This window comes from Pelodiscus sinensis, chromosome 12 (assembly GCF_052426305.1).
Source record: "Pelodiscus sinensis isolate ZL-2025 chromosome 12, ASM5242630v1, whole genome shotgun sequence".
Classification (NCBI taxonomy): domain Eukaryota; kingdom Metazoa; phylum Chordata; order Testudines; family Trionychidae; genus Pelodiscus; species Pelodiscus sinensis.
Window position 1 is genome coordinate 4,575,873 of NC_143063.1, and position 22,860 is coordinate 4,598,732.

At 62.2% G+C, this 22,860-nt stretch overlaps 1 protein-coding gene across 2 annotated transcripts in view; it reads left to right on the forward strand.

Moving 5' to 3' along the window:
* Positions 1-22,072, forward strand: part of DOK4 (docking protein 4) — a 41,351-nt gene extending 19,279 nt beyond the window's left edge. The window contains exons 3-9 of one of the 2 annotated variants that reach the window (XM_075940422.2): positions 6,921-7,028; positions 8,010-8,124; positions 11,525-11,644; positions 12,539-12,728; positions 14,709-14,850; positions 18,158-18,281; positions 19,229-22,072. In XM_075940422.2, the coding sequence (XP_075796537.1) occupies positions 6,921-7,028; positions 8,010-8,124; positions 11,525-11,644; positions 12,539-12,728; positions 14,709-14,850; positions 18,158-18,281; positions 19,229-19,356 (927 nt within the window). In that variant the 3' untranslated portion in view covers positions 19,357-22,072. The remainder of the gene's footprint in view (positions 1-6,920; positions 7,029-8,009; positions 8,125-11,524; positions 11,645-12,538; positions 12,729-14,708; positions 14,851-18,157; positions 18,282-19,228) is intronic. The other variant, XM_075940423.2, reaches the window with a different exon arrangement.
* The last annotated feature ends 788 nt before the right edge of the window (positions 22,073-22,860 follow it).

Below are 22,860 nucleotides of genomic sequence, written 5' to 3' on the forward strand. Positions count from 1 at the left end.
ATTATTCGTTTCCCAGTGGTATGCTCCTGTGGGCGGGGGGGGCAGTAAACAGCCACGGGCTGGATGCAGTTCACTGGGGTTGGCCCCAGGAGGCCGCTGGACACTTGATTTACCTGCGTATCCACAGGTACGGGCCGCGTGTGGCTCCCATTGGCCGTGGATTGCTGTCCCCGGCCAATGGGAGCTGCGGGAAGCGGTGTCCCCATTTGCACTGCTTCCCATTGGCCAGGAACAGCGATTTGCAGCCATTGGGAGCAGCACGCGTCTGTACCTGCAGAGACACATGTCAATCAAGTCTCCAGGGGCCTGCCAGGCCCTGTGGAAGCCATCTGTGGTGTATGTAGCTGCAAAACTCCAGTGCTTTTCTTTTCTGAGATCTGCCCCTTTAAATTCCTCCCCGCTCTGACCACGGAGACCGCTGTGGCGTGACGCACAGACTCGGCTCTCTCTTACGGAGCCTGCACTGTACTTGGTTCCTCATTCCTCTCCCCCCCCCCTTTAAAATAAAAAGCTGGGTGGAGTGGGCTGCCCGGGGGGAGAGGCAGGACAATGTGGTTGCCTCCAGCCGAGAACAGGGAAAGTGACTGGCCTGGGACATCTAGGATCAGATCGTCGCTGGTCACTTCATCTGTGCCTTGGTTCCCCGCTGGTAAAATGGGCACAGTGCTGCAGATGCCCCCAGTTGGCACACCCACCCTGGAGGCCAGGAGCAGTCAGGCCCGGATCCTGCACGCCGGACTCTGTGCAGCAGGAGGGTGGGGGGGCGGTGGGAAGGCTGCGTTCCTTGGGCCAGTCTCCCCGGCCGACTGGAGCCCCGGGCATGGAAAGCTGCATCGGGGGCTAATTCTCCCAGACAGCTGGGTAAAGATGTTTTCTTAGGAGCAGCTGGAGATTCGCCGGAGGCGGGCCTGGGCGGCCGGGCGGGGAGGAAGTGCTACGTGCGGAACAGCCGCTGCGCTCCCCGGGGGCTTGTTATGTGTCTGCAAAGCTACAGTGCTGGCTCCCTGCGTCTGGGCTGTCCACACACCCGGCTCGTTCAGCTTTCATCCTTCCAGTGCAGGGCTGGCTCAACATGCACCCTCCCCGGGGGGGCAGAGCTAGCTGGATTCCAGGGGGCCACATGTGGGAGAGGATGTGCTCATGGCCTGCCTCTGGCTGGGCACTGCTGGGGGAAGCTCGCAGCGGGCTGGGCTCTGGCAGGGCACTGCTGGGGGAAGCTTGCAGCGGGCTGGGCTCTGGCTGGGCACTGCCGGGGGAAGCTCACTGCGGGCTGGGCTCTGGCAGGGCACTGCCGGGGGAAGCTCACTGCGGGCTGGGCTCTGGCAGGGCACTGCCGGGGGAAGCTCGCAGCGGGCTGGGCTCCGGCAGGACACTGCTGGGGGAAGCTCACGGTGGGCTGGGCTCCAGCAGGGCACTGCTGGGGGAAGCTCGCAGCGGGCTGGGCTCCGGCAGGGCACTGCTGGGGGAAGCTCGCAGCGGGCTGGGCTCCGGCAGGACACTGCTGGGGGAAGCTCGCGGCGGGCTGGGCTCTGGCAGGACACTTCTGGAGGAAGCTCGCGGCGGGCTGGGCTCTGGCAGGACACTGCTGGGGGAAGCTCGCGGCAGGCTGGGCTCCGGCAGGGCACTGCTGGGGGAAGCTCGCGGCGGGCTGGGCTCTGGCAGGACACTGCTGGGGGAAGCTCGCAGCGGGCTCGCCTGGCTCCGGCACAGCATCCGGCTCTGCCGTGGAGGGCCAGCAGTGGGTGCCGGTGCCAATCCCTGTGGTAGATGCAGCAGTGGACAGACAGAGGGACAGACTGTTTGGCTCTCTCCCCCCCCGCAGTTTCCCCATCTCTTCTCCTCCCTCTGCCAGGGAGCAAGCTGGTTAATTTCATGGGGGGGCCGAAGGGGGGGTGAAAGCCGGGAGGGAGGGAGACCAGATGAAGGGGGAGGGGGCAGAACACAACAGCGGGGAGGGAGGGAACGGGGAGGGGGGTGTTGAACTGCTGCGGGGGAGGTGCTGGGCGGGAGGGAGGAAGCCACCAAGGCGCCGGTGCTAGGGAGGGGGCAGGTGTGTGCCAGGGCCCGGGGGAGCAGGCGCAGTCAGGCAGACGTGGCCCTGCTCCCGCTGCCACTAATTAAGTGGGACTGCTCTGCAATTAACGCTGGCAGAGTGACAGGTGCGGGGCGGGGGAGGCGGCTGGAGCTCCCCAGGGGAGCGGGGGGAGGGGGCGGGGGGCAGGAGCAGCTGCAGACGGCTGCCAGGCTCCACTTCCCCCAAATCTAGCTTAGCCTGTGGGGTGAGTCCTGGGACTAGGGCAGATGCCGGTGCTGCCCATTTACCCCCCCCCCCCCCGAGAAGAACCACCCTGCCCACCCATGCTCGCTGGCGTCTGGGCTAACGGGACGTGCTGGCGCTCTGCCCTTCCTAGCGCCTTCTGCCAGGGAGCCTAGTGCTCGGCAGACAGAGTCCAGTCCTCCCCTCACCACCCCGTGGTAGTCCAATCCTCCCCCCCCCCCCCCCCGTGGTATTATCCCAGGGAAACTGAGGCACAGGAGGGCCAGGGTCTTCTGCCGTGCCCCATCGTGTGTCAGAGCAGGGGGTGCAGCTGGAGCATGGCTGGTTCCTTGGCCCCATGCCGAGATCACTGCCCCGCCGAGGGCAGGACGGGAAGTGAAGGAGGCGGGGCAGGGTCTGGCTGCCGCAGCAAGGCAAGGCGGGCTGGGCCGTCGGGGCGGGGGCTGGGAGCGGTCAGAGCAGCCCTGCCCGGTGAGAGGTGGGCCGGGGTGCGGGCAGGACAGGAGTGGAGTGGAGCAATGGCCGTGTCGAGCTGAGCTCTCCCTCCTTCCTGTGCATGGTGGCGAATGTGTCATGCCCCCCCACCCGCCTCCATGCTCTGGGGGATTCCTCTTTCCCTGGGTGGTCAGGACCCCGGGAGCTGTTCTTGACTTCTTGCGCGGCCTTCTCTACGTCTCTGCCTCGTGCCGTGACTCGGTTTCCCCTCAGGGGACGGAGGCCAGTGATGTCTGCTCGGTGGGAGGCTGGTTCGTACAGCCCGTCCGAGGCAGGGTGCCGGGGCCGCACCAGGCGCTGTTTGGCAGCAGGCCCCCTTTCTGGCTGGGAGCGACACTTTCCCAGTGGCAGCAGGTAACGAGAGCCTGGCCCAGTCCTCCCAATGAGCTGTGAATTCGCGGGGTGGCATTAGCCCTTTTGCTGCTGAGCCAGTGCCGCGGCTGGCGTGCTCCGCCCTCTCCTGTCTGCCGTTTGCCACGGGGCTTGGGGAGCGGGCGGGGCCAGTTCGGTGGCAGGGGGCGGGCGGCCCTGGCAGCCGGGGGAGGTACTTGTGGGGCGAGTTTTGTCCTGCCCGCCGGTGAGGAGATGCCCAAGCAACGGCCCTGGCATGTGTACGCACATCGGGAGCAGGCCAAAATAGCTTGGTCTCCTCACCTCAAAAAAGATATTTTGGCCTTGGAAAGGGTTCAGAAAAGGGCAACTACAATGATTAGGGGTTTGGAACAGGTCCCCTATGAGGAGAGGTTAAAACGACTGGGACTTTTCAGTTTGGAAAAGAGGAGACTGAGGGAGGATATGATAGAGGTCTATAAAATGATGAGTGGTGTGGCGAGGGTGGATAAAGAAAAGTTATTTATTAGTTCCCATAATAGAAGAACTAGAGGACACTAAATGAAATTAATGGGGAGCAGGTTTAAAACTAATAAAAGAAAGTTCTTCTTCACACAGCGCGTAGTCAACCTGTGGAACTCCTTGCCACAGGAGGCTGTGAAGGCTAGGACTATAACAGAGTTTAAAGAGAAGCTAGATAATTTCATGGAGGTTAGGTCCATAAAAGGCTATTAGCCAGGGGATAGAATTGGTGTCCTTGGCCTCTGTTTGTCAGAGGCTGGAGAGAGATGGCAGGAGACAAATCGCTTGATCATTGTCTTCGGTCCACCCTCTCTGGGGCACCTGGTGCTGGCCACTGTCGGCAGACAGGATACTGGGCTAGATGGACCTTTGGTCTGACCCAGTACGGCCGTTCTTATGTTCTTATGTTCACTGGCCGTGGCGTGGTGGGCTGGTCGGGCGCAGTGCTGCTGGTATTTTCACCCCCCTCCTGGCCCCAACCCAGATTACACTCTGGGCTAAAGCATAAGCTAAGCGCCCAGTGGGGAGATTCAACCCCTGCCCAGCGGGCACGGACTGCGCTTGCGCTGGCAGGGGGAAGGCAGCATTGACTTTCCGCTCACACGCCAGCTCTCACCCCCACGACCCCGGAGCCTAGAGAGGGTGGCCCCGTGTTCCTGACCATTCTGTGCAGGCTGGGGCAGAGCCTGGCTCGGGTAAGGCAGGTGTGGCCTCGTGCACGGGGAGGGCTGGGTTCTAGTCTGCTGCTTGGCTTCCCGTGCCTCAGTTTCCCCACCTAACGGGGCTGCTGATCCCGCCCTCCTTTGTGAGGTGCCGAGGGATTCGTCCTTCCTGTCTTTGAGAACAGGGTGAAGAGGGACGGGGCGGAGGATCTCCCTGGGGATTTTAAATTCTTTCCCCCTTCGCTCCCCATACAACATAAGCCACCGCAAGGGTGAAAAACGTGGCTCCTAGGGCTGAGTCCCACTCGGCTGGCCCAGGGGAGCCATTCCCCCAAAGGCAGGGAAGCAGCCCGACTTGGTGGCGTATTCCTGGGTGAGTCGGCACCTCTGCTTCCGCTGCGGCTGCAGATTCCTGGGCCGGGCACTCCAGGGCGAAGGCTCTCGGGGTACCAGGCAGAGAAATGCTTTGGAACGGCCCTGGCATGTGTACGCGCATCGGGAGCAGCTGTGGCCTTGCTGCTCTGGCTTCTGGGCCCCCTTCTGTGTGAGCTACCGACCCGGACTGCCGCTGGCCTCAGAGCTGCCGTGCACCCTGGCTGGGGAGCCGTTTGCACCTGGGCTGGCGGCACCGAGGGACGGGGCAGCGGAGAATCCGGCTCCTCACCCTGCTTCCCTCCCCTCCCCGTCCCGAGTGGCCTGCAGCCCAGCTCTGTGCCCCCGAACCGGCTGGTGGAAACCGCAGAGCTCCAGCTGAGCCTGGTGGACTTAGGGCCTGGTCCTGATCTTCAATTGGCCAGGGCAGTTACACTCTGGGGTGTAAATCAGGGGTAACTCCATAGGGGTCAGGGCCCGCCTGTATTGCACCCCAGTGTGGAGCACTATAGAGGCTGCAGCTTGATAATAACAGGTACAAGTTGATTAGTAAGCGACCTGATTCAGGCCTGTGGCCCCAGGCTCCCAGAGCCCCTGCTCTAACCACTTAGCCATGCTGCCTGAAGCTGGTGTTAGACTCTCAGGGTACGTCTAAACTACATGCCTCCGTTGACGGAGGCATGTAGATTAGACAGATCGGCAGAGGGAAATGAAGCTGCGATTAAAATAATCGCGGCTTCATTTAAATTTAAATGGCTGCCCCGCTCTGCCGATCAGCTGTTTGTCGGCAGATCGGGGCAGTCTGGACGCGCCGCGTCGACAAAGAAGCCTTTCTTGATCGGCACAGGTAAACCTGGTTTCACGAGGCATACCTGTGCCGATGAAGAAAGGCTTCTTTGTCGACGCGGCGCGTCCAGACTGCCCCGATCTGCCAACAAACAGCTGATCGGCAGAGCGGAGCACCCATTTAAATTTAAATGAAGCCGCGATTATTTTAATTGCAGCTTCATTTCCCTCTGCCGATCTGTCTAATCTACATGCCTCCGTCAACGGAGGCATGTAGTCTAGACACACCCTCAGTGTACAAGAGTGGCAGTTGCAGGCAGGAAAGGAGGGGGCTGGTGTTAGAGCCTAGGAGATCACCTCTGGGTGGGGGATCTAGGACCTGAAGTGTGCTCTGGATTGCAGTGGGCAGATGGCTCTTATCTCTCCTGAAAAAAGGTCTTTCACGGTGGGCTTCTGTTAGGGCCCTTCATGGCTGTAAAAAGCGGCCTCTCGGGCCGTGAAATCTGACCTCGCCTGTGAAGTCTGGCTAGTGTAGGGGAGGGGCAGGGCTGGGGCCTCTGAGCACGTGCCCCACATCAGAGGCTAGTCTCCGTTGGGCTGGGGAGGGAGCGGGCTGCTGCTTCCCCTGCGGGGACTGCTCCCACGTCTTCATCACACCTGTTTTCGGCAACTTCCCCAGGCTGCAAGGAGCTCCGTGGCTGCCGGCTGGGAGCCCAGCTCTGAAAGCGGCGCTGCTACCAGCAGCAGCTCAGAAGTGCGGGGGGGGGGCCTCTACAGTAGCCTTGCAACCCTCCCTCTCTTTTGGATCGAGACGCCCACCATTAAAGCTCTGTGAATGTGGCCGGCTTGTCTAGCTTCTGTCTCCCGCACGTTGGCCACGCTCTCCTAGCAAAGCAGCGCGCCCTGTCGAGTGACCCGAGACGCAGGGAACGCTGAGCCGGGGAACCTGCCGCTAATATTCGGCCGAGGTCGTTGCCCATTGAGACTCAGCCTGCTGGTTCCGTTGGTCCGTCTTGTCAGTGGCGCGGCGACTTTGGAAGGGTGGGGAAGGCTCCAGGCGTCAGGGGGCAGAACCCCGCGGAGTTTCGCGACTGTGCGACAGCCGGAAGAGGCTGATTTCTGTTGACGTGGGCGGGAGGCAAGTCAGGCGCAGGGCGGGCCCGGGTGCTGCTGCAGGCAGGGGAATGTGGCTGGTGCCTCCTGCTGCCGCCTGCTTCTGTCACTGGCAGCGGCTGCAGAGGTTTGCCCCGGGGGTTTGCCGTACAGGAGATTTGCTCCTGGCTCAAGTTTAGGGCTTAACCAGGCCCCAGTGCTGCCCCTTTCTTCAGGGGTGCAGCATTCCCGGGGCAGGGGCAGCAAAGGCCCAGCTGGGAGTGCGGGGGGTGACAGCGCATGCGCAGTCGGGGAGATGTGGCCGGGCGATTGCAGGGTGCTCGGTGCCCACGGCAGCCTCTGCGTTGGTGTCTCTCCGGCAGATCTATCGGCGGTGCTGGCTGGTGTTCAGGAAATCCTCCAGTAAAGGGCCCCAGCGGCTAGAGAAGTATCCGGACGAGAAGTCAGTGTGCCTGCGCGGATGCCCGAAGGTTGGGACACAGCTGAATAAACCCCCGTACCCTCCTTTCACAGCGACCCCTGCTGGGCGGGGCAGGAATGGCGGGGTGCTCCCCCAGCCAGCCAGTGCCCTCCCGTGCCCCACAGCGACCCCTGCTGGGTAGGACAGGAACAGTGGGGTGCTCCCCCAGCCAGCCAGTGCCCTCCCCTGTCCCACAGTGACCCCTGCTGGGTAGGACAGGAACAGTGGGGTGCTCCCCCAGCCAGCCAGTGCCCTCCCCTGCCCCACAGTGACCCCTGCTGGGTAGGACAGGAACAGCGAGGTGCTCCCCCAGCTAGCCAGCACCCTCCCCTGTCCCACAGCGACCCCTGCTGGGTAGGACAGGAACAGCGAGGTGCTCCCCCAGCCAGCGCCCTCCCCTGCCCCACAGCAACCCCTGCTGGGTAGGACAGGAACAGTGGGGTGCTCCCCCAGCCAGCACCCTCCCCTGCCCCACAGCAACCCCTGCTGGGCGGGACAAGAACAGCGGGGTGCTCCCCCAGCCAGCCAGCGACCTCCTCTATCCCACAGTGACCCCTGCTGGGCAGGACAGGAACAGCGGGGTCTCCCCCAGCCAGCGCCCTCCCCTGCCCCACAGCTACTCCTGCTGGGCGGGGCAGGAACGGCAGGGTGCTCCCCCAGCTAGTGCCCTATCCTGCCCTACAGCGACCCCTGCTGGGTGGGGCAGGAACAGCGGGGTGCTCCCCCAGCTAGTGCCCTTCCCTGCCCCACAGCGACCCCTGTGGGGAGGGGCTGGGAGTTGTTCCACATTCAGTGCTCCCGCCCCACTGGTTACAGCAGAACTAGGGCCTGGCCAAAGGTGTGCTGCAGTGAAGAGTTCCTTGGGCAGGGTGCCTGCTGCCCGCTGGGGAAGGCAGGGGCTGCCCCAGACTATCTCCTGCCAAGTGAGGTGGCAGAAGCCCGGAGGGAGACTCGCGGGGGCAGCGGCTCAGGAAGGCCTCTCCCCGGGCAGGTCACGGAGATCAGCAATGTGAAGTGCATCACACGGCTGCCCAAGGAGACCAAGAGGCAGGCCGTGGCCATCATCTTCACCGACGACTCGGCCAGGACTTTCACCTGCGACTCGGGTAGGAGGGCGTCTGCGGCGCCGGTCGCGAGCCACTGGGCCGGGGCAGCCTGCTTGGAGACAGGGCCTGGCAGCCCAGAGGCCTGGGTACCGCCCCGCTCTGCCCCTGGGGTCCCTCTGGCATGGTGGGCGGGCAGTTCCCTCTAGCAGGACCTGGCTGGGCGGGCGGGAGGGCGGGCGGTTCCCTCTGGCAGGGCCAGGCCGGGCGAGCGGGCGCTTCCCTCTGGCAGGGCCAGGCCGGGCGGGCGGTTCCCTCTGGCAGGGCCAGGCCGGGCGGGCGGGCGCTTCCCTCTGGCAGGGCCAGGCCGGGCGGGCGGTTCCCTCTGGCAGGGCCAGGCCGGGCGGGCGGGCGCTTCCCTCTGGCAGGGCCGGGCCGGGCGGGCGGGCGCTTCCCTCTGGCAGGGCCAGGCCGGGCGGGCGGGCGCTTCCCTCTGGCAGGGCCGGGCCGGGCGGGCGGGCGCTTCCCTTTGGCAGGGCCGGGCCGGGCGGGCGGGCGCTTCCCTCTGGCAGGGCCAGGCCAGGCGGGCGGGCGGTTCCCTCTGGCAGGGACGGGCGGGCGGGCGGGCGGGCGCTTCCCTCTGGCAGGGCCGGGCCGGGCGGGCGGGCGCTTCCCTCTGGCAGGGCCGGGCGGGCGGGCGGGCGCTTCCCTCTGGCAGGGCCGGGCGGGCGGGCGGGCGCTTCCCTCTGGCAGGGCCGGGCCGGGCGGGCGGGCGCTTCCCTCTGGCAGGGCCAGGCGGGCGGGCGGGCGGTTCCCTCTGGCAGGGCCGGGCCGGGCGGGCGGGCGGTTCCCTCTGGCAGGGCCGGGCCGGGCGGGCGGGCGGTTCCCTCTGGCAGGGCCAGGCCGGGCGGGCGGGCGCTTCCCTCTGGCAGGGCCGGGCCGGGCGGGCGGGCGGTTCCCTCTGGCAGGGCCGGGCCGGGCGGGCGGGCGCTTCCCTCTGGCAGGGCCGGGCGGGCGGGCGGGCGCTTCCCTCTGGCAGGGCCGGGCCGGGCGGGCGGGCGGTTCCCTCTGGCAGGGCCGGGCCGGGCGGGCGGGCGGTTCCCTCTGGCAGGGCCAGGCCGGGCGGGCGGGCGGTTCCCTCTGGCAGGGCCGGGCCGGGCGGGCGGGCGGGCGGTTCCCTCTGGCAGGGCCGGGCCGGGCGGGCGGGCGGTTCCCTCTGGCAGGGCCAGGCCGGGCGGGCGGGCGCTTCCCTCTGGCAGGGCCGGGCCGGGCGGGCGGGCGGTTCCCTCTGGCAGGGCCGGGCCGGGCGGGCGGGCGGTTCCCTCTGGCAGGGCCGGGCCGGGCGGGCGGGCGCTTCCCTCTGGCAGGGCCAGGCCGGGCGGGCGGGCGGTTCCCTCTGGCAGGGCCGGGCCGGGCGGGCGGGCGGGCGGTTCCCTCTGGCAGGGCCGGGCCGGGCGGGCGGGCGCTTCCCTCTGGCAGGGCCGGGCCGGGCGGGCGGGCGCTTCCCTCTGGCAGGGCCAGGCTGGGCGGGCGGGCGCTTCCCTCTGGCAGGGCCAGGCCGGGCGGGCGGGCGCTTCCCTCTGGCAGGGCCGGGCCGGGCGGGCGGGCGCTTCCCTCTGGCAGGGCCGGGCCGGGCGGGCGGGCGCTTCCCTCTGGCAGGGCCGGGCCGGGCGGGCGGGCGCTTCCCTCTGGCAGGGCCGGGCCGGGCGGGCGGGCGCTTCCCTCTGGCAGGGCCAGGCTGGGCGGGCGGTTCCTTCTGGCGATGCCTCCGTCCCCCTGTCTGCAGCTAGGCTGCTAATTGAGGCCCCCGGACAGCCAGGGCAGCGTCGCTGAGGAATGTTCCCAGTCCTCGTGGCTGCACAGCCAGCTTGGAAACAGGCCAGACTGGCCGGGGTCTGCAGAGAGCCTGAGCTCCCATCTGGCTGCCAGACCCCTCCCCTCCCGTCCTTAGGTCTCAGCCACCTGCCCAGTTAAATAGCTCTGCTCTTAGCAGCAACAGCTGCCTCATGCATTGATTCCCCCAGACCCACTCCGCTCCCTCGCCTTCCGGGGTGCCCCGCCGTCCCTGTCCGGCTGCCAAAATCTGCCCCCCCCCCCCCCCCGGAGAGTTTCTCCAGCGCAGCCGATCCAAACTCACAGACAGCGCGAACGTGGGGGCAGCAGGCGGACAGAATGAGAGCTCAGCAGAAATGACCCGGGGCGAGTGCTGACTACAGGAGGAATCCTCCTTCCGTACTGAAAGCCCTTGGTTTGAGGGCCGGGGAAGCTGGCTCAGCGCTCCAGCCTGCCACGCGGGGAAGCTGCAGCCTGCCGGAGAGCCGGCGTGCGAGGGGGCTTGGTGGGCGGGCAGTTCCCTCTAGCAGGGCCAGGCTGGGCGGGCGGGAAAGGGCCTGGGGGAAAGGGCCTGTGGCTGGAGCGATTTGTATTCAGCCCATCCTGGCTCGCAGGGCCTCGCCCCGGCCTGGCGGGCGGGGGAAAAGCTTCCGTGGCTTGGTGGGTTCTTGGGCTCGCAGCTCCATCGCCGGCGCTGGGAGAGTCTTGGCTCCCCAGGCCAGGCAGGAACAGGCCTGGGCCGAGCCGGGTGGGAGACGCCCGGAGGTGCTGCTTTTCCCTCGGAGTGGGTGCGGAACCCTCGCCCCGCCCGGTGTCGCTGGCCAGGCGAACATTCAGGCCCTGTCTTGGAGCGCTGTGGTGGCAGCTGCGTGGCTCCCCCGCAGGACAAGGAGCTGGGTTTTCCACTCCCCTTGCTAAACTCTGCTCTGTACTATTGCTGCTGCAGGGGCTCTGCGCTGCGCCACCCCAGAGGTGGCTGCATTTCGTGGGTTGGGGGCATGAGCTCTCTCCTGTATGAATCAGGCCAAAATCCCGACTCCCTCACTTGGCTGTTAGCCCTGCCTCATGGGTACCCAGGGCCTGGGAGAGCAGGGGACAATTCTCCTAAACCTCCAGGATCTGGCCTGTCATCCGGCGCTCGGGGCCTTTGTGACGAATGGGCACGAGGACAGGCCAGCTCGGTCTGTAGCGCCTGGGGCTGGTCGTCTCAGTGGGGCGGGTTGAGCGCTGGGCCGGGGGTGCCCCGGTGCGAACAGGCTGGCGCAGATAAAGGTACCACGAGAGCCAGGGGGTGGGAAAGGGGTCACTAGGATGGGGGCTGGCGTGTCCCCATGGGGCTAGCCCTGTACAGGCTGGATGCGAGTGCTGGGCGCTGCGTGGGCGGGCCAGGGGCAGCTCGCCAGGGCGGTGGCGGATTCCAGTGCTGGCGATTCGGAAATCATGGTGAGCTGCTTTTCCAGCAGGTGCCCGAGAGCGACCGGGAATGAACTTGGGGTCCTGGCTGGAGGGGCCGGGCGCTCGCGCTGAGTGAAGGGCCAGCGCCGGGCGCGCGGGACGTGTTGTGCGCGGGGAGCGTGGTGTCCCCAGCTGGCCGGGGCGGGTGCTGACGGGGGCTCTCGGCTCCCTGCAGAGCTGGAGGCGGAGGAGTGGTACAAGACCCTGTCCGTGGAGTGCCTTGGAGCGCGTCTCAACGACATCAGCCTGGGGGAGCCCGACCTCCTCGCTCCCGGGGTGCAGTGCGAGCAGACGGGTGAGAGCCGGCAGCGCCCAGGGGACGGGGAGCGCCCTGCAAGAAGGCTGGGGGGGGGGGCTGAGCATGTCCCCCTGTGGGGATGGCAGGGGCCACTGGGCTGGGGGGCTGGGCGTGTTTCCCTGTGGATAACTGGATGTGTCTCCCCGTGGGGCTAGCATGGGGCACCAGAATGGGGGCTGGTGGGGAATACTGGGGTGGGGGTTGGGCACGTCTCCCCATAGGGATAGCGGGGGCACTGGGATGGGAGCAGGGCGTGTCCCCCCGTGGGGCTAGCAGGGGATACTGGTGGGATGGGGGTTGGTTTGTCCCCGCTTGGGACTAGGAGGGGCCACCGGGCTAGCAGGGCGCACTGGTATGGGGGCTGGGCGTGTCCCCCACGGGGCTAGCAGGGGGCGCTGGGATGGGGGCTGGGCGTGTCCCCCACGGGGCTAGCAGGGGGCGCTGGGATGGGGGCTGGGCGTGTCCCCCACGGGGCTAGCAGGGGGCGCTGGGGTGGGGGCGGGCTGGGCGTGTCCCCCACGGGGCTAGCAGGGGGCGCTGGGGTGGGGGCTGGGCGTGCCCCCCACGGGGCTAGCAGGGGGCGCTGGGCTGGGGGCTGGGCGTGCCCCCCACGGGGCTAGCAGGGGGCGCTGGGGTGGGGGCTGGGCGTCTCCCCCACGGGGCTAGCAGGGGGCGCTGGGGTGGGGGCTGGGCGTGCCCCCCACGGGGCTAGCAGGGGGCGCTGGGCTGGGGGCTGGGCGTGCCCCCCACGGGGCTAGCAGGGGGCGCTGGGCTGGGGGCTGGGCGTGCCCCCCACGGGGCTAGCAGGGGGCGCTGGGCTGGGGGCTGGGCGTGCCCCCCACGGGGCTAGCAGGCACCTTCCTTCACATCAGTGCCTGTCTCCCCCCACAGATCGGTTCAACGTGTTCCTGCTGCCCTGCCCGAACCTGGATGTGTACGGGGAGTGCAAGCTGCAGATCACCCATGAGAACATCTACCTCTGGGACATGCACAACCCCCGAGTCAAGCTCATCTCATGGCCCCTGTGCTCGCTGCGCCGCTACGGGCGCGATGCCACCAGGTTCACCTTCGAGGCCGGCCGGTAGGACGCTCCTCGCTCTGGCCGCACGTCTGCCCGGGGCGTGGGCGGGGACCTGCGGCGCTCAGGCTGTGCCGGGCAGCGCAGTGAGTGTGGACGGGGCCAGGACCCCCCTCCAGCCGTGCTGGCTGACTGAGCGCTTGGGTGCAAGCCGGGACGCGGGTCAGGATCCCCTCCCACCGCTCTGCCAAACCCCCACCGCTCCGCAACAGCCCCCTCTGACAGTTACAGCTCGGGACTGCGGCTCGCGCCGGCGGCGCTGGGAAAGCTTGGCTCAGCCAGGCCTGGGTCGATTAGGGACTGTCCCCCAGCTGGAGAGGCGAGAAACCTGATCTTCCCTTTCATGCTGGACCTTCCCATCCATGACTCATCACTCGGAGCGTTTATAGAGTGAGAGGAACCCTCCTCCTCGTCCATCTGTCCTGGCGCCTGCAAGAAACACGCTGCTGGTGCTTTGGCAACAGAACCTGGCTTGGTGACTAGGAACGTGCTATTCCAGCGTGTACCCTAGGTGCCAAGGGAATCTTGCAAGGGGCTGTGACCATGGGGAAGGCTCACTTGAGAAGCCAGAGAGCAGAGGCCCCCCACTTGTGGGGCAGCCCCACCACAGGGGCACAGAGGAATGTTTGGGGAGGGGTGCAACGGGGCGGGGGGGAAGGGCGGGGGCAGGGAGGGATGTGCTCTTGGCCACAGCCGCAGGCTCTGCCTCCACCCACCTTTCCATATTCCCCCCTCCCCTCTCCCACCGAGGGCAGATGGACAGCAGTAAGGGAGGGCATAAAGTGAGCAGTCTGGGGAGCACTGCCCTAAAAGGGCCTGATTTTCAGAAAAGGCTGATCCTTCCTTCCCTGAAAACCAGGCCCCTTTAAAGTGCCTCAAACTGGGAACCCCAAATCATTCGCTCAGGGGTGGGCAAGAATTTTTGGCCGGGGGCCACTTCAGACGGGGCCTCAGGGGAAGGGGAAGGGGAAGGGGTCAGGACACTTCCCTGCCCACAGACCCTGATTGGTCTGGGGGTGGGGGAACGTGTTCTGAACAGCTGGCGGTTCCCTCCAGGTCACTGTTTCTTAAACTGTATCAGTCGGCGCTGTGCTGCGGAGAACAACAGAGTTCAAAATGGCCACCCTTAAAGGGGCAGGTGACACTTTTTTTTTTTTGCTCAACAAAAAATCCTTGGTGTTCTTCATGAAAAAAAATTATTGCTTGGTGTTCCTCGGTCTTAAAAAGTTTAAGACACATTGCTCTAGGTGCCTGCGTCCCTGGCGGTGGGAGATTTCGCACGCTCCCCCCACTTGTCTCCAGGTCAATCAGGGCTTGAGGGCAGGGGAGCACGTGAAGTCTCCTTCCGCCTGCCCCTGCCCTGCAAGATGCGGTGCAGTCCTGGCAGGGCGGGAGGAGATTTGCATGCGCCCCTATCCGTAGGCCCCGATTGGCTAGGGGCTGGGGGAGCGGCAGATCCTCCATGGGCCAGATCAACCCGCTTGGCAGCCAGATCCAGCCCACAGAGGCCCTTTTGCCCACCCCTGTATTAGCCACTGGTGGAAGCGTAGGTCTGGCTTCCACTAGCACGCGGCATCTACGCCCTTAGCTGAACAAGAGCTTGTAGGCTGAGGCCCTCTGGAAATCAGACCCTGGTGCAGCATCAGTATCCAGTGGGGCCCAACAGCTTGGAGTGGGACGGGAAGCATGCTCCTGCTGGCCTCTCCTGGGTCCCTCTGGAGGCCGAAATGTGAATGAACAATGGGCAGAACCAACTGATCTGAACTTGGCCTTGATGGTCGTAAATCGAGGTGCCTCTCGTGACCCTCTGTGGTCCGCTCCCAGGGCCACGTTGTGACCAAGTGGGGATAGCCTGGTGTAGGAATAGTGTGACGGAGGGCACACGGGGGTGGCTGTAAGCGTGGCGATACCGTGCGTGCGTGTGGCACAAGCAGGACGGCTGTGCCCCCGGGTGACGCTGTACATCGATGTCCTCTTGCTCAGCAGGATGTGTGACGCGGGGGAAGGGCTCTACACCTTCCAGACGCAGGAGGGCGAGCAGATTTACCAGCGGGTGCACAGCGCCACCCTGGCGATCGCGGAACAGCACAGGCGGGTCCTGCTGGAGATGGAGAAGAACGTCCGGGTGAGTCCCTGGGCATAGCAGGTTCGGGGAGGAGACCAGGGCAGGGGATGGAGCTCACGCCGGGAGAGCTGATGGTTGGCAGATGTGCACACCGCTGCCGGCGGTCTCGCGCACCACACGCTGACCTGAAAGGGACCGTGTCGGCGTGAGGAGCCCCCTTGGGATGATCACTAGGGCTGGGGATCCATACGGTGGTGGAGGGAACCGATAAGCTACCCGCACTCAGCATGTCAGACCCTCTGCTGAGTGCTTCTGGCTCTGCGTCTCTGCCCACTTAGCTCATGCCCACTTCCTTGTGCAGGCCCACGCCGCGCATGTCCACGCACGAGTGTCACCCCCTTGTTTGCACATCCCCGCGCCAGGAACGCCGGGCGCGCCGTTCCTCAGAGGCTACCCACTTCGTTCCCTTCGCATTCACGTCTAGCTTAGTGTGTTACCATAGCAACGTGCGGTTACTGCAGAATGGCCGGAGATGCTGCCGCTGGGCTTTGTGCCGCGTTCCACGGTACCCCGCGGCCGGCTTTCCAGAACGCCAGCACCCTCACCGCTCCTGCTGTAACCCAACACTTTCCTGGTGCAGGGCTCTCCCGGGCGCGGCTAGTGGCGTCAGCCTGTTCCAGGCCCGAGGCGTCTGCGAAGCGCTTGCAAGCTTGTTTGGGTTTCATTTTTCAATAAGAAAAACAGAATCTGTCCCCCCCCTGCAGTGTGGTCGGTACGTCCCATGCGCTATTTCCCTAGTTGAGGGGACATCTCCATTCAGAAAAGCAAGTGGCTATGAATGCTTAACCACGCCATCTCTCTTACAGACCCATAGTCTGCAGGCCTGGCGTTCCAGCCTTATCTTACTGATCTAGCTGATGTGCACTCATAGGCTACGTCTAGACTGCAAGCCTCTTTCGAAAGAGGCTTTTTCGAAAGATACTTTCGAAAAAGCCTCATTTGAAAAGGAGTGTCTAGACCGCTGGGGACCCCCCTGTAATTTTACCTTACCTGGCACGCAGTCTGGATGCTCTCTTTCGAAAAAGCCCTGTTTGCATTCAAGAACGCCTTTTTTCGAAAGAGCACTTTTGAAAAAAGGCGTTCTTCCTCGTGAAATGAGGTTTTCCGCCGTCGAAAGAAAAGCCGCGTTCTTTCGATTTAATTTCGAAAGAACGCGGCTGTAGTCTAGATGCAGGTGAAGTTTTTTTGAAAAAAGGCTACTTTTTTTGAAAAAACCCTTGAGTCTGGACACAGCCGTAGTGATCCACACTTGTCAGGTCTCTGCCCACGGGGAACTTCCAACCTAATCTAGCACCCGTCCACGAGTTACCTGGGTGCGTGATTCTACAGGAGTGCGTGATTCTACAAACTCAGTGCCCAGGCTCAGATGGTAAAGAAGCTGGGGACCCCCCTGTAATTTTACCTTACCTGGCACGTGCTGTATGGATCATTACACATGATCAGAAGCTTCAGTGGGTAGCTGAATTAGTCTGTACAGGATACATTGAAAAATCATAAAAAACAACAACTGGTCTGGAAGAACTTTAAAGACTAACAAACCATGTCGATGGATTATGAGCTTTCATGGGCACAGCCCACTTCTTCAGATGACCGGAGTTTTGAGTTTAGGATGTGCAGACCCAAAATAAATAGGGGAGAAGGGAGAGAGGGGAAGGAAAAAAAATGGAAGGGGGCAGGAAACAAGGAACAGAGGGTATGAAAATATCAAAGGGAAAACCAAATAGGCAGAACTGGTAATCTGTAAGCACCTAAAGATTGGATAGTTAAAGGAAGCAGATAAGGATCATAGGATAGCAATTAGAGAGGAAGGGTACTAACCCAAGAACCTCCAGACAAAGAACCTCCATTGAAGGTTTGCTTGATAATGTCCCAGCCATCCCTTAGCTCGTTAACTCGATTGAGGAGCATCAGTGTGAGATTGAATTTGTGGATGAATTGTAATTCCAACGCTTCTCAGTGTACTTGTAGTAGAATTGGTTTGTGACAAGGCAGCCACTTGGAGAGCTTTTAAACAGTGATTAGTGCATCTTGTGATCACAGCTACATGGGGGTAAATGAATATTATAGGCCCCAGGGGCCTGGTCCCTGGGGGTAAAACAAAGGCTCGACTTGTTTACTCACACGCTCCGGTGTAGCGGGACTCCGGAGAGGACTCTCGTTTTCCTGATGTGCATGTTTAAATTCCCAACCTCAGTGTACCACTTACTCCCCCCCCCCCCCCTCCGTCCAGGGACACGCCCCTGCCTCCTCTGCTCGGACCCATAAAGAACGCTAACTGGCTAATCCCTCGCACTGTTCCGCAGCCGCGGATAAAACCCAGCCAGTGGGCAAACCCACTTCTAGCACCGGGCATGAGCAGCCTTGTCAGGGAGCAAAGGGGCAAGGGCTGCCGAAAGGCCTAGCAAGGAAGAGGAAGCCCCATGAACGGGTTATAAAGCGCTAGTTTTATTCATTTTTCAATAAAGAAAAACAGCCCATCCCCCCATAATGAGGTTGGTACATTCCACGAGCGATTCCCCGACGGGAGGGGACATCTCCATTCATAAATACGGGTGGCTATGAATGCTTAAGCAGAAGGAGGGACTGGATTGGCTGGCCAGGTTTAGCTGCCAAGTAGGCGCTGGGCCCTAAGAAAGGAACCCTGGCCCCAAGAGCCTGGCTGTGCATTTGTAATCCGATGCATTTCGGGTCTCTGCTACCGTTCGGAATACTGCCCCCAGACCTGCAGTGCTCCCGTGCTGAGTCCCTCGGTCTCGGTTACAGCACAAGGAAGAGAGCGGCGACTAATTGTCTGCAAGCGATTCGAGTTCCCCCGGCCTTGGGGTGTCTGAGAGCATTGCGGCATGACTGGCCATTTGCAGCCCCCCTGTGCGCTCCCACTGGGCCGTTGTGTGGATTCCCAAAGCTTTCGGGCCTGCCCCGTAGAGCAGCAAGGGAGACCCAGCCTGTCCCTGTGATGCCACTTTCTCCCAGGAGAATTGGGACGCGCAGCTGCTCCCGTTCCAGTTCTCGGCTCGCGTCTCAGGGGGCTGTGTGCGTTCCTTTGCCTCGCCCACGGTGTCTGATCCCCCGGACGCTCAGAGACACTGATCTTTCCTGAGCCCCGACACAATCGAGGTAACAAAAGACGATGCCCCGCGACATGCCAGAGTTCAGGCTCCGCCCACTCCAGCGGCTACTTTTAGAGGAGTCTCGGGCCCCTACTGCTCAGGCCACGTTGGCCCGACAATTGGTTTTAACTCAGGTGCCCAGTGCAACAGGCTGATGTTTAAAATAGTCCCCGCCCCCTTCTGTCTCTTTGCAACAGTTGCTGAACAAGGGCACAGAACACTACTCCTATCCCTGCACGCCCACCACCATGCTGCCCCGGAGCGCCTACTGGCACCACATCACCGGGTCGCAAAACATCGCCGAGTCCTCCAACTATGCTGGTGAGTGTCCCCGCAGCTCCCCTGACTGTCCCGCTCCGTGGGCTCCCCCTTCCCCATCTCCCAGAGTGTCTCCGACCGCCTCTGCCGCAGGTGCTGTTTTGTGTGGGAAGCTTTCCGTGCTCCCAATCCCAGCATCCACCCAAAGACACGGTTGGGGGAATGCAGCCAGAGCGCTGGCAGTCACTCCAGCCCCCGATTCTCCTAGTGGGCTGTGGGGCAACACTGGCCAGGCAGGAGCGTCCTGCTACTCCAGCCCCTTCCAGCAGGTGGCGATGTAGAGATTACTGCAAGGACACTGGTGGGGAAGGTGCTCCCCAGGCCTGCAGTCCTAGCCGCTCCCTGCAGGAGGCGCCAAAGAGCACAATTGAGTTTTCTTACTGGGCTACAAGGACAACATAGTACAAATACGAACTAAGGCCGTCAAATATCGGTTAAGTGAATAGTCGAGTAATTCTTATCGGTTAGTTGACTATTCTGTAGTCCCCAGGGGCAGGGCTGGCAGCCAGCGCGCTCGGTCCCACTCCCACGGAGCCCCCTTCTCCCCCGCGCTGCTGCCTCTCTACCAGGCGGGAGCTGGTCCGCAAGGGGAGCCAGTTTAAAAACCAGCTCCCCGTCACCCTGTGCTGCTGCCTCTGATAGAGAGGCAGCAGCGTAAGGTGCCAGCAGCCCGTCTAGGGGGGTCTGAGCTCCCGGTCCCGGTGCGAGCCAGGCTGCCTGCCCGCCCGGCTCCTAATACGCTTTCAGTGCAGAGCCGCAGCGGGGGTAGGTCCTGGACCCGGCGCGAGCCAGGACTGAGTCGGGCTGCTGGCCAGCCTGCTAAAAAATGTCCTGGCAAGGTGCGGGGAGGAATATGCACGTCGTCTATAGCACTAACCCATGAGCATTTGCTTATCGGTTAGCCGACTACGCTACTCCATCCCTAGTACAAACCTCTGCTTTGTCTGCAGGGGAAGTGTACTCCGGGGCCCAGGCCAGCTCGGACACAGACCTCCTGAACAGGTTCATCTTATTGAAGCCAAAGCCTGCAAAAAGTGGCAAGAGTGACAACAAAGAATCCAAGTCTGCTTCTCAGTGACCGTGCTCTGGAGTGGAGAGCCCCGCCCCGGGGCCAGGCCGTGCTGGAGAAAGGGGGCGCGAAGTGCAGGAGAGATTTGTTTTCCAGCGCTCCCTCCCCTCCTTTCCTGAGAGTGCAGAAGTTCTGGGAAGCCTCCCCGCTCTTCGGAGAAGTTATCAGCGCTCCTGCCTGCAGGGAAACAGAGCGAGACTGCGTCCTGTGTGCCGGGCAGGAGACTGGAGGTCGAGGGGATGGCCCCGGGGGCCCTGGCCGTGCCGTTTCACCAGACTGAGCAAGAGGAGCTAAGGAAAGGGAAGACGGCGACTAGCTCGATGTTGTTAAATGATTTTAAACATATATTGCTACTACGTATTCTATATTACGAGATTTTCCTTCTCACGCGAATGCAGATTTCTTAGACATTGGGACGAGGAGACACCGGAGACCTTTAATTCTTGGGTGGATGGATCTTTCTTTTATTTCTTCTTTAGGGCGGCGTCACAGGGGAACCGCAGCCACATTGGAGTAGACTCCCCCACCCCCCGCTGGGAAGGGACGATCCCCAGCAAGGCTCACAGCGGAAGGACCGAGTTTTCTCAGGTGGCCGGGGGGGTGGAGGTTACCGCTGGCTGCCGGTGGGAACAGTGAAGCGTCACTCGAAGCGGAGCAGCTGACGTGAACGTTTTGGAGAGTCTGCAGCTAATCCGGCTTGTTCTGTTGGGACCAGACCGGCCCCCAGGAGTCCCAGTTGCTGGCCAGGCTGAGACTGAATCCGCTGGAGAGGAGGAACGGGGACTCGCCCGCCTGCGCTCGCTTGGCACCGCTCGGCGCACAGAACACACGCACAGTCCAACTGTTTGACATCTCAGGAGAAACTGGTTTTCCTTGCGACCTGCAACTTCGGCACAAACGCCCCCAGCTTCCGGAGGGGGCGCCTTCGATGGGCTGGGGAGCGGGTTTCCGCTGCATTGGCTCCGTCTCGCCGCGGGGCTGCAGTGAGGATCACCCCCCAAACCAAGGCCTTCTCTCGAGAGCGAGCCAAAGCACAGCAGTTTACTCATGAAGGAGAGGGTGTATATACGAAGCCGCCCCGTTTTAGCACTGGCTGGCAGGGCTACCCCTCCCACCTGTCAAACACAGCCATTCCTTACTTTGCTACCCAGCCCCTGCCCAATCGACCTGTTTGGAAGAGCCGGCCCGGCTGGGATGTGTTCAGGCTGAGACGTTCCCTTCGTACCTCCCCAGGAGGGCCAATGGCAAAAGCTGAAATCCCATTGATAGACCAATCAGAGACACAGTTGGTCATGTGACTTCCTCCCCACTGCCTCCTCATAAGGGGGACTGCTTTTAGCCGACGGCGTGGGACCCTTCAGTCCCAGGTGGGGCCCCAGGGTTTCAAGGTGGGGTTGCTATCAAGGCCCATGTCAATCTTCCTTCTAGCTCCTCCCTCCCTCGCCATGAAAGTTGGTTTCACTATGCCGAAATCCAATCAAAGCAATTGATTTTCTAGTTCTATTTACTGAATACCTTTCAGAAGGGCTATCTTTTTATTGTCGTACCCACGCTGGGGTTTCCTCCGCTGGGGTGGGGGGCAGGTACTGTCTCTGGCTGGGGGAGACCCTGCGGCTATCACCTGTACATACTTGTGTTCTGGTTGTGCGTGTAGATGGTGTGTAAGACAGCGAAGGCCTTTCAGGCAGATCTGCTGGAACAGCCCCTGGCACGCAAGAGCAGCGACTGCCCGAGCTGCCTTGGTGCGAGCCCCACCACATTTGGGCTGTGTCTACACTCGTGGCTTCTTGTGCGAGAAACATGCAAATGAGGCTAAGCGTGGAATATCGCCGAGCCTCATTTGCATACCTGATGAGCCTCCATTTTTGCAGAAAAGGCCTTTGCGCCAGAAGGAGCTGTCTACACTGCCCCTTGTGCAAGAAAACCCCTCTTGCGCAATGCCGCTATTCCTGAAAATAATCAGTCACGGCATTGTGCAAGAGGGGTTTCTTGTGCAAGGGGCAGCGTAGACGGCTCCTTCTGGCACAGGAGCCTTTTCTGCAAAAATGGTGGCTCATTAAGTATGCAAATGAGGCGTGGCAATATTCCATGCTTAGCCTCATTTGCATATTTTGCACACAAGAAGCCACGAGTGTAGACATAGCCTTGGTGTCCTTTTTCCTGCGACCCTTGTCTGGAGTGACAGGAACCAGCCAGCGTCAAGCCTGGAGCCCCTACCCTGAGGACTAGTGGGTCAGATGAGTTCAGTGGAGGGAGGGCCTCACAGATGAGGTGCAGCTGGGTGTCAGCTCCTCCCCTAAACCCCCACCTGGTGCCCTGGCTATTAGCTCTCTGTTTAGGCACTAGGGTAAAATGCTTTTTGTTCAGGCTGCGGCAGCCCCCGCCCTCCGCTGCTCTAGTCAGTGCTGGCCCATGGGAACTATAGAGTTGCCCCAGGCGAGGCTCTGGCCCCGTCCGTGCCTTCGAAACACAGCTGCAGAGACTTTGAAACGTGTCTGTCAGGCTAGAGCCCGAAGGCCGGGCTCTCCCAGGGGGTCAGAGGCAGGGCCAGGGAAAGCGTGGGGCCGCGAAGCACCGGAACGGGGGAAGGAGCTGGTTGAAACCAGGCTGCCTCAGGAATTGGATGCAAAGGTGGGTTAAGCCAGGCCGAAGGGACCTAGCAGGAATTGCCAAAAATGGTTTTTTTTAAAGGAACTGCTTGGTCAATAAACAAACTTTACTCACCCTCCCTGGTTGTCTTGATGTGTCCACTAACTCCAGCCACGTTAGCGGGTGCAAGGAGGGACACGTAGGAATAACGGGGCAGTAAAGACAAACGTACTAAGCAGCAGAGAGGGCAGCCTAATTTGTCACATGCTACAAGGCTACACTGTGGAAAGGGCCATTACACAGACTAGTTCAAATAAAGCCTCAAAGCAAGGGGAGGGGGAGGAAAAATGAGGCAGAGGTTGGCTTTTCCAGATTGAGTGCCCCAGGGTTAAGGGTCTATGTAATCATAGGGCTAGAAGGGACCTCTAGAGATCAAATCCAGGCCCCTGCCCTCAGGACGGGTCCCCACACCACCGGCTTTAAAAAAATCTCTACTTGGGGAGATTCCACAACCTCCCTAGGCAATTTATTCTAGTGCTTAACCACCCTGACAGACAGGACGTTTTTCCTAATACCCAATGTAAACCTTCCTTCCTGCCACTTAAGTTCACTGCTTCTTAGCCCATCCCCAGAAGTTAAGGTGAATAATCTTTCTCCCTTTTCTTTGTAACAGCCTTTTAGCTATTCGAAAGTCTCTTTTCCAGACTAAACCGACCTTTCAGTCTTCCTAGGTCATGATTTCTAGACCATTAATCATTTTTGTTGCTCTTCTCTGGACTTCCGTGTTTCCTGAAATGTAGCTCTCAGACCTGGGCCCAATACTCCAGAGCTGTGTCTACATTGGCAATATTTTGCACAAAAGTGACTGCTCTTGCGCAAAAACTTGCTGCCTGTCTACACTGGCCGCGAGTTCTTGCGCAAGGA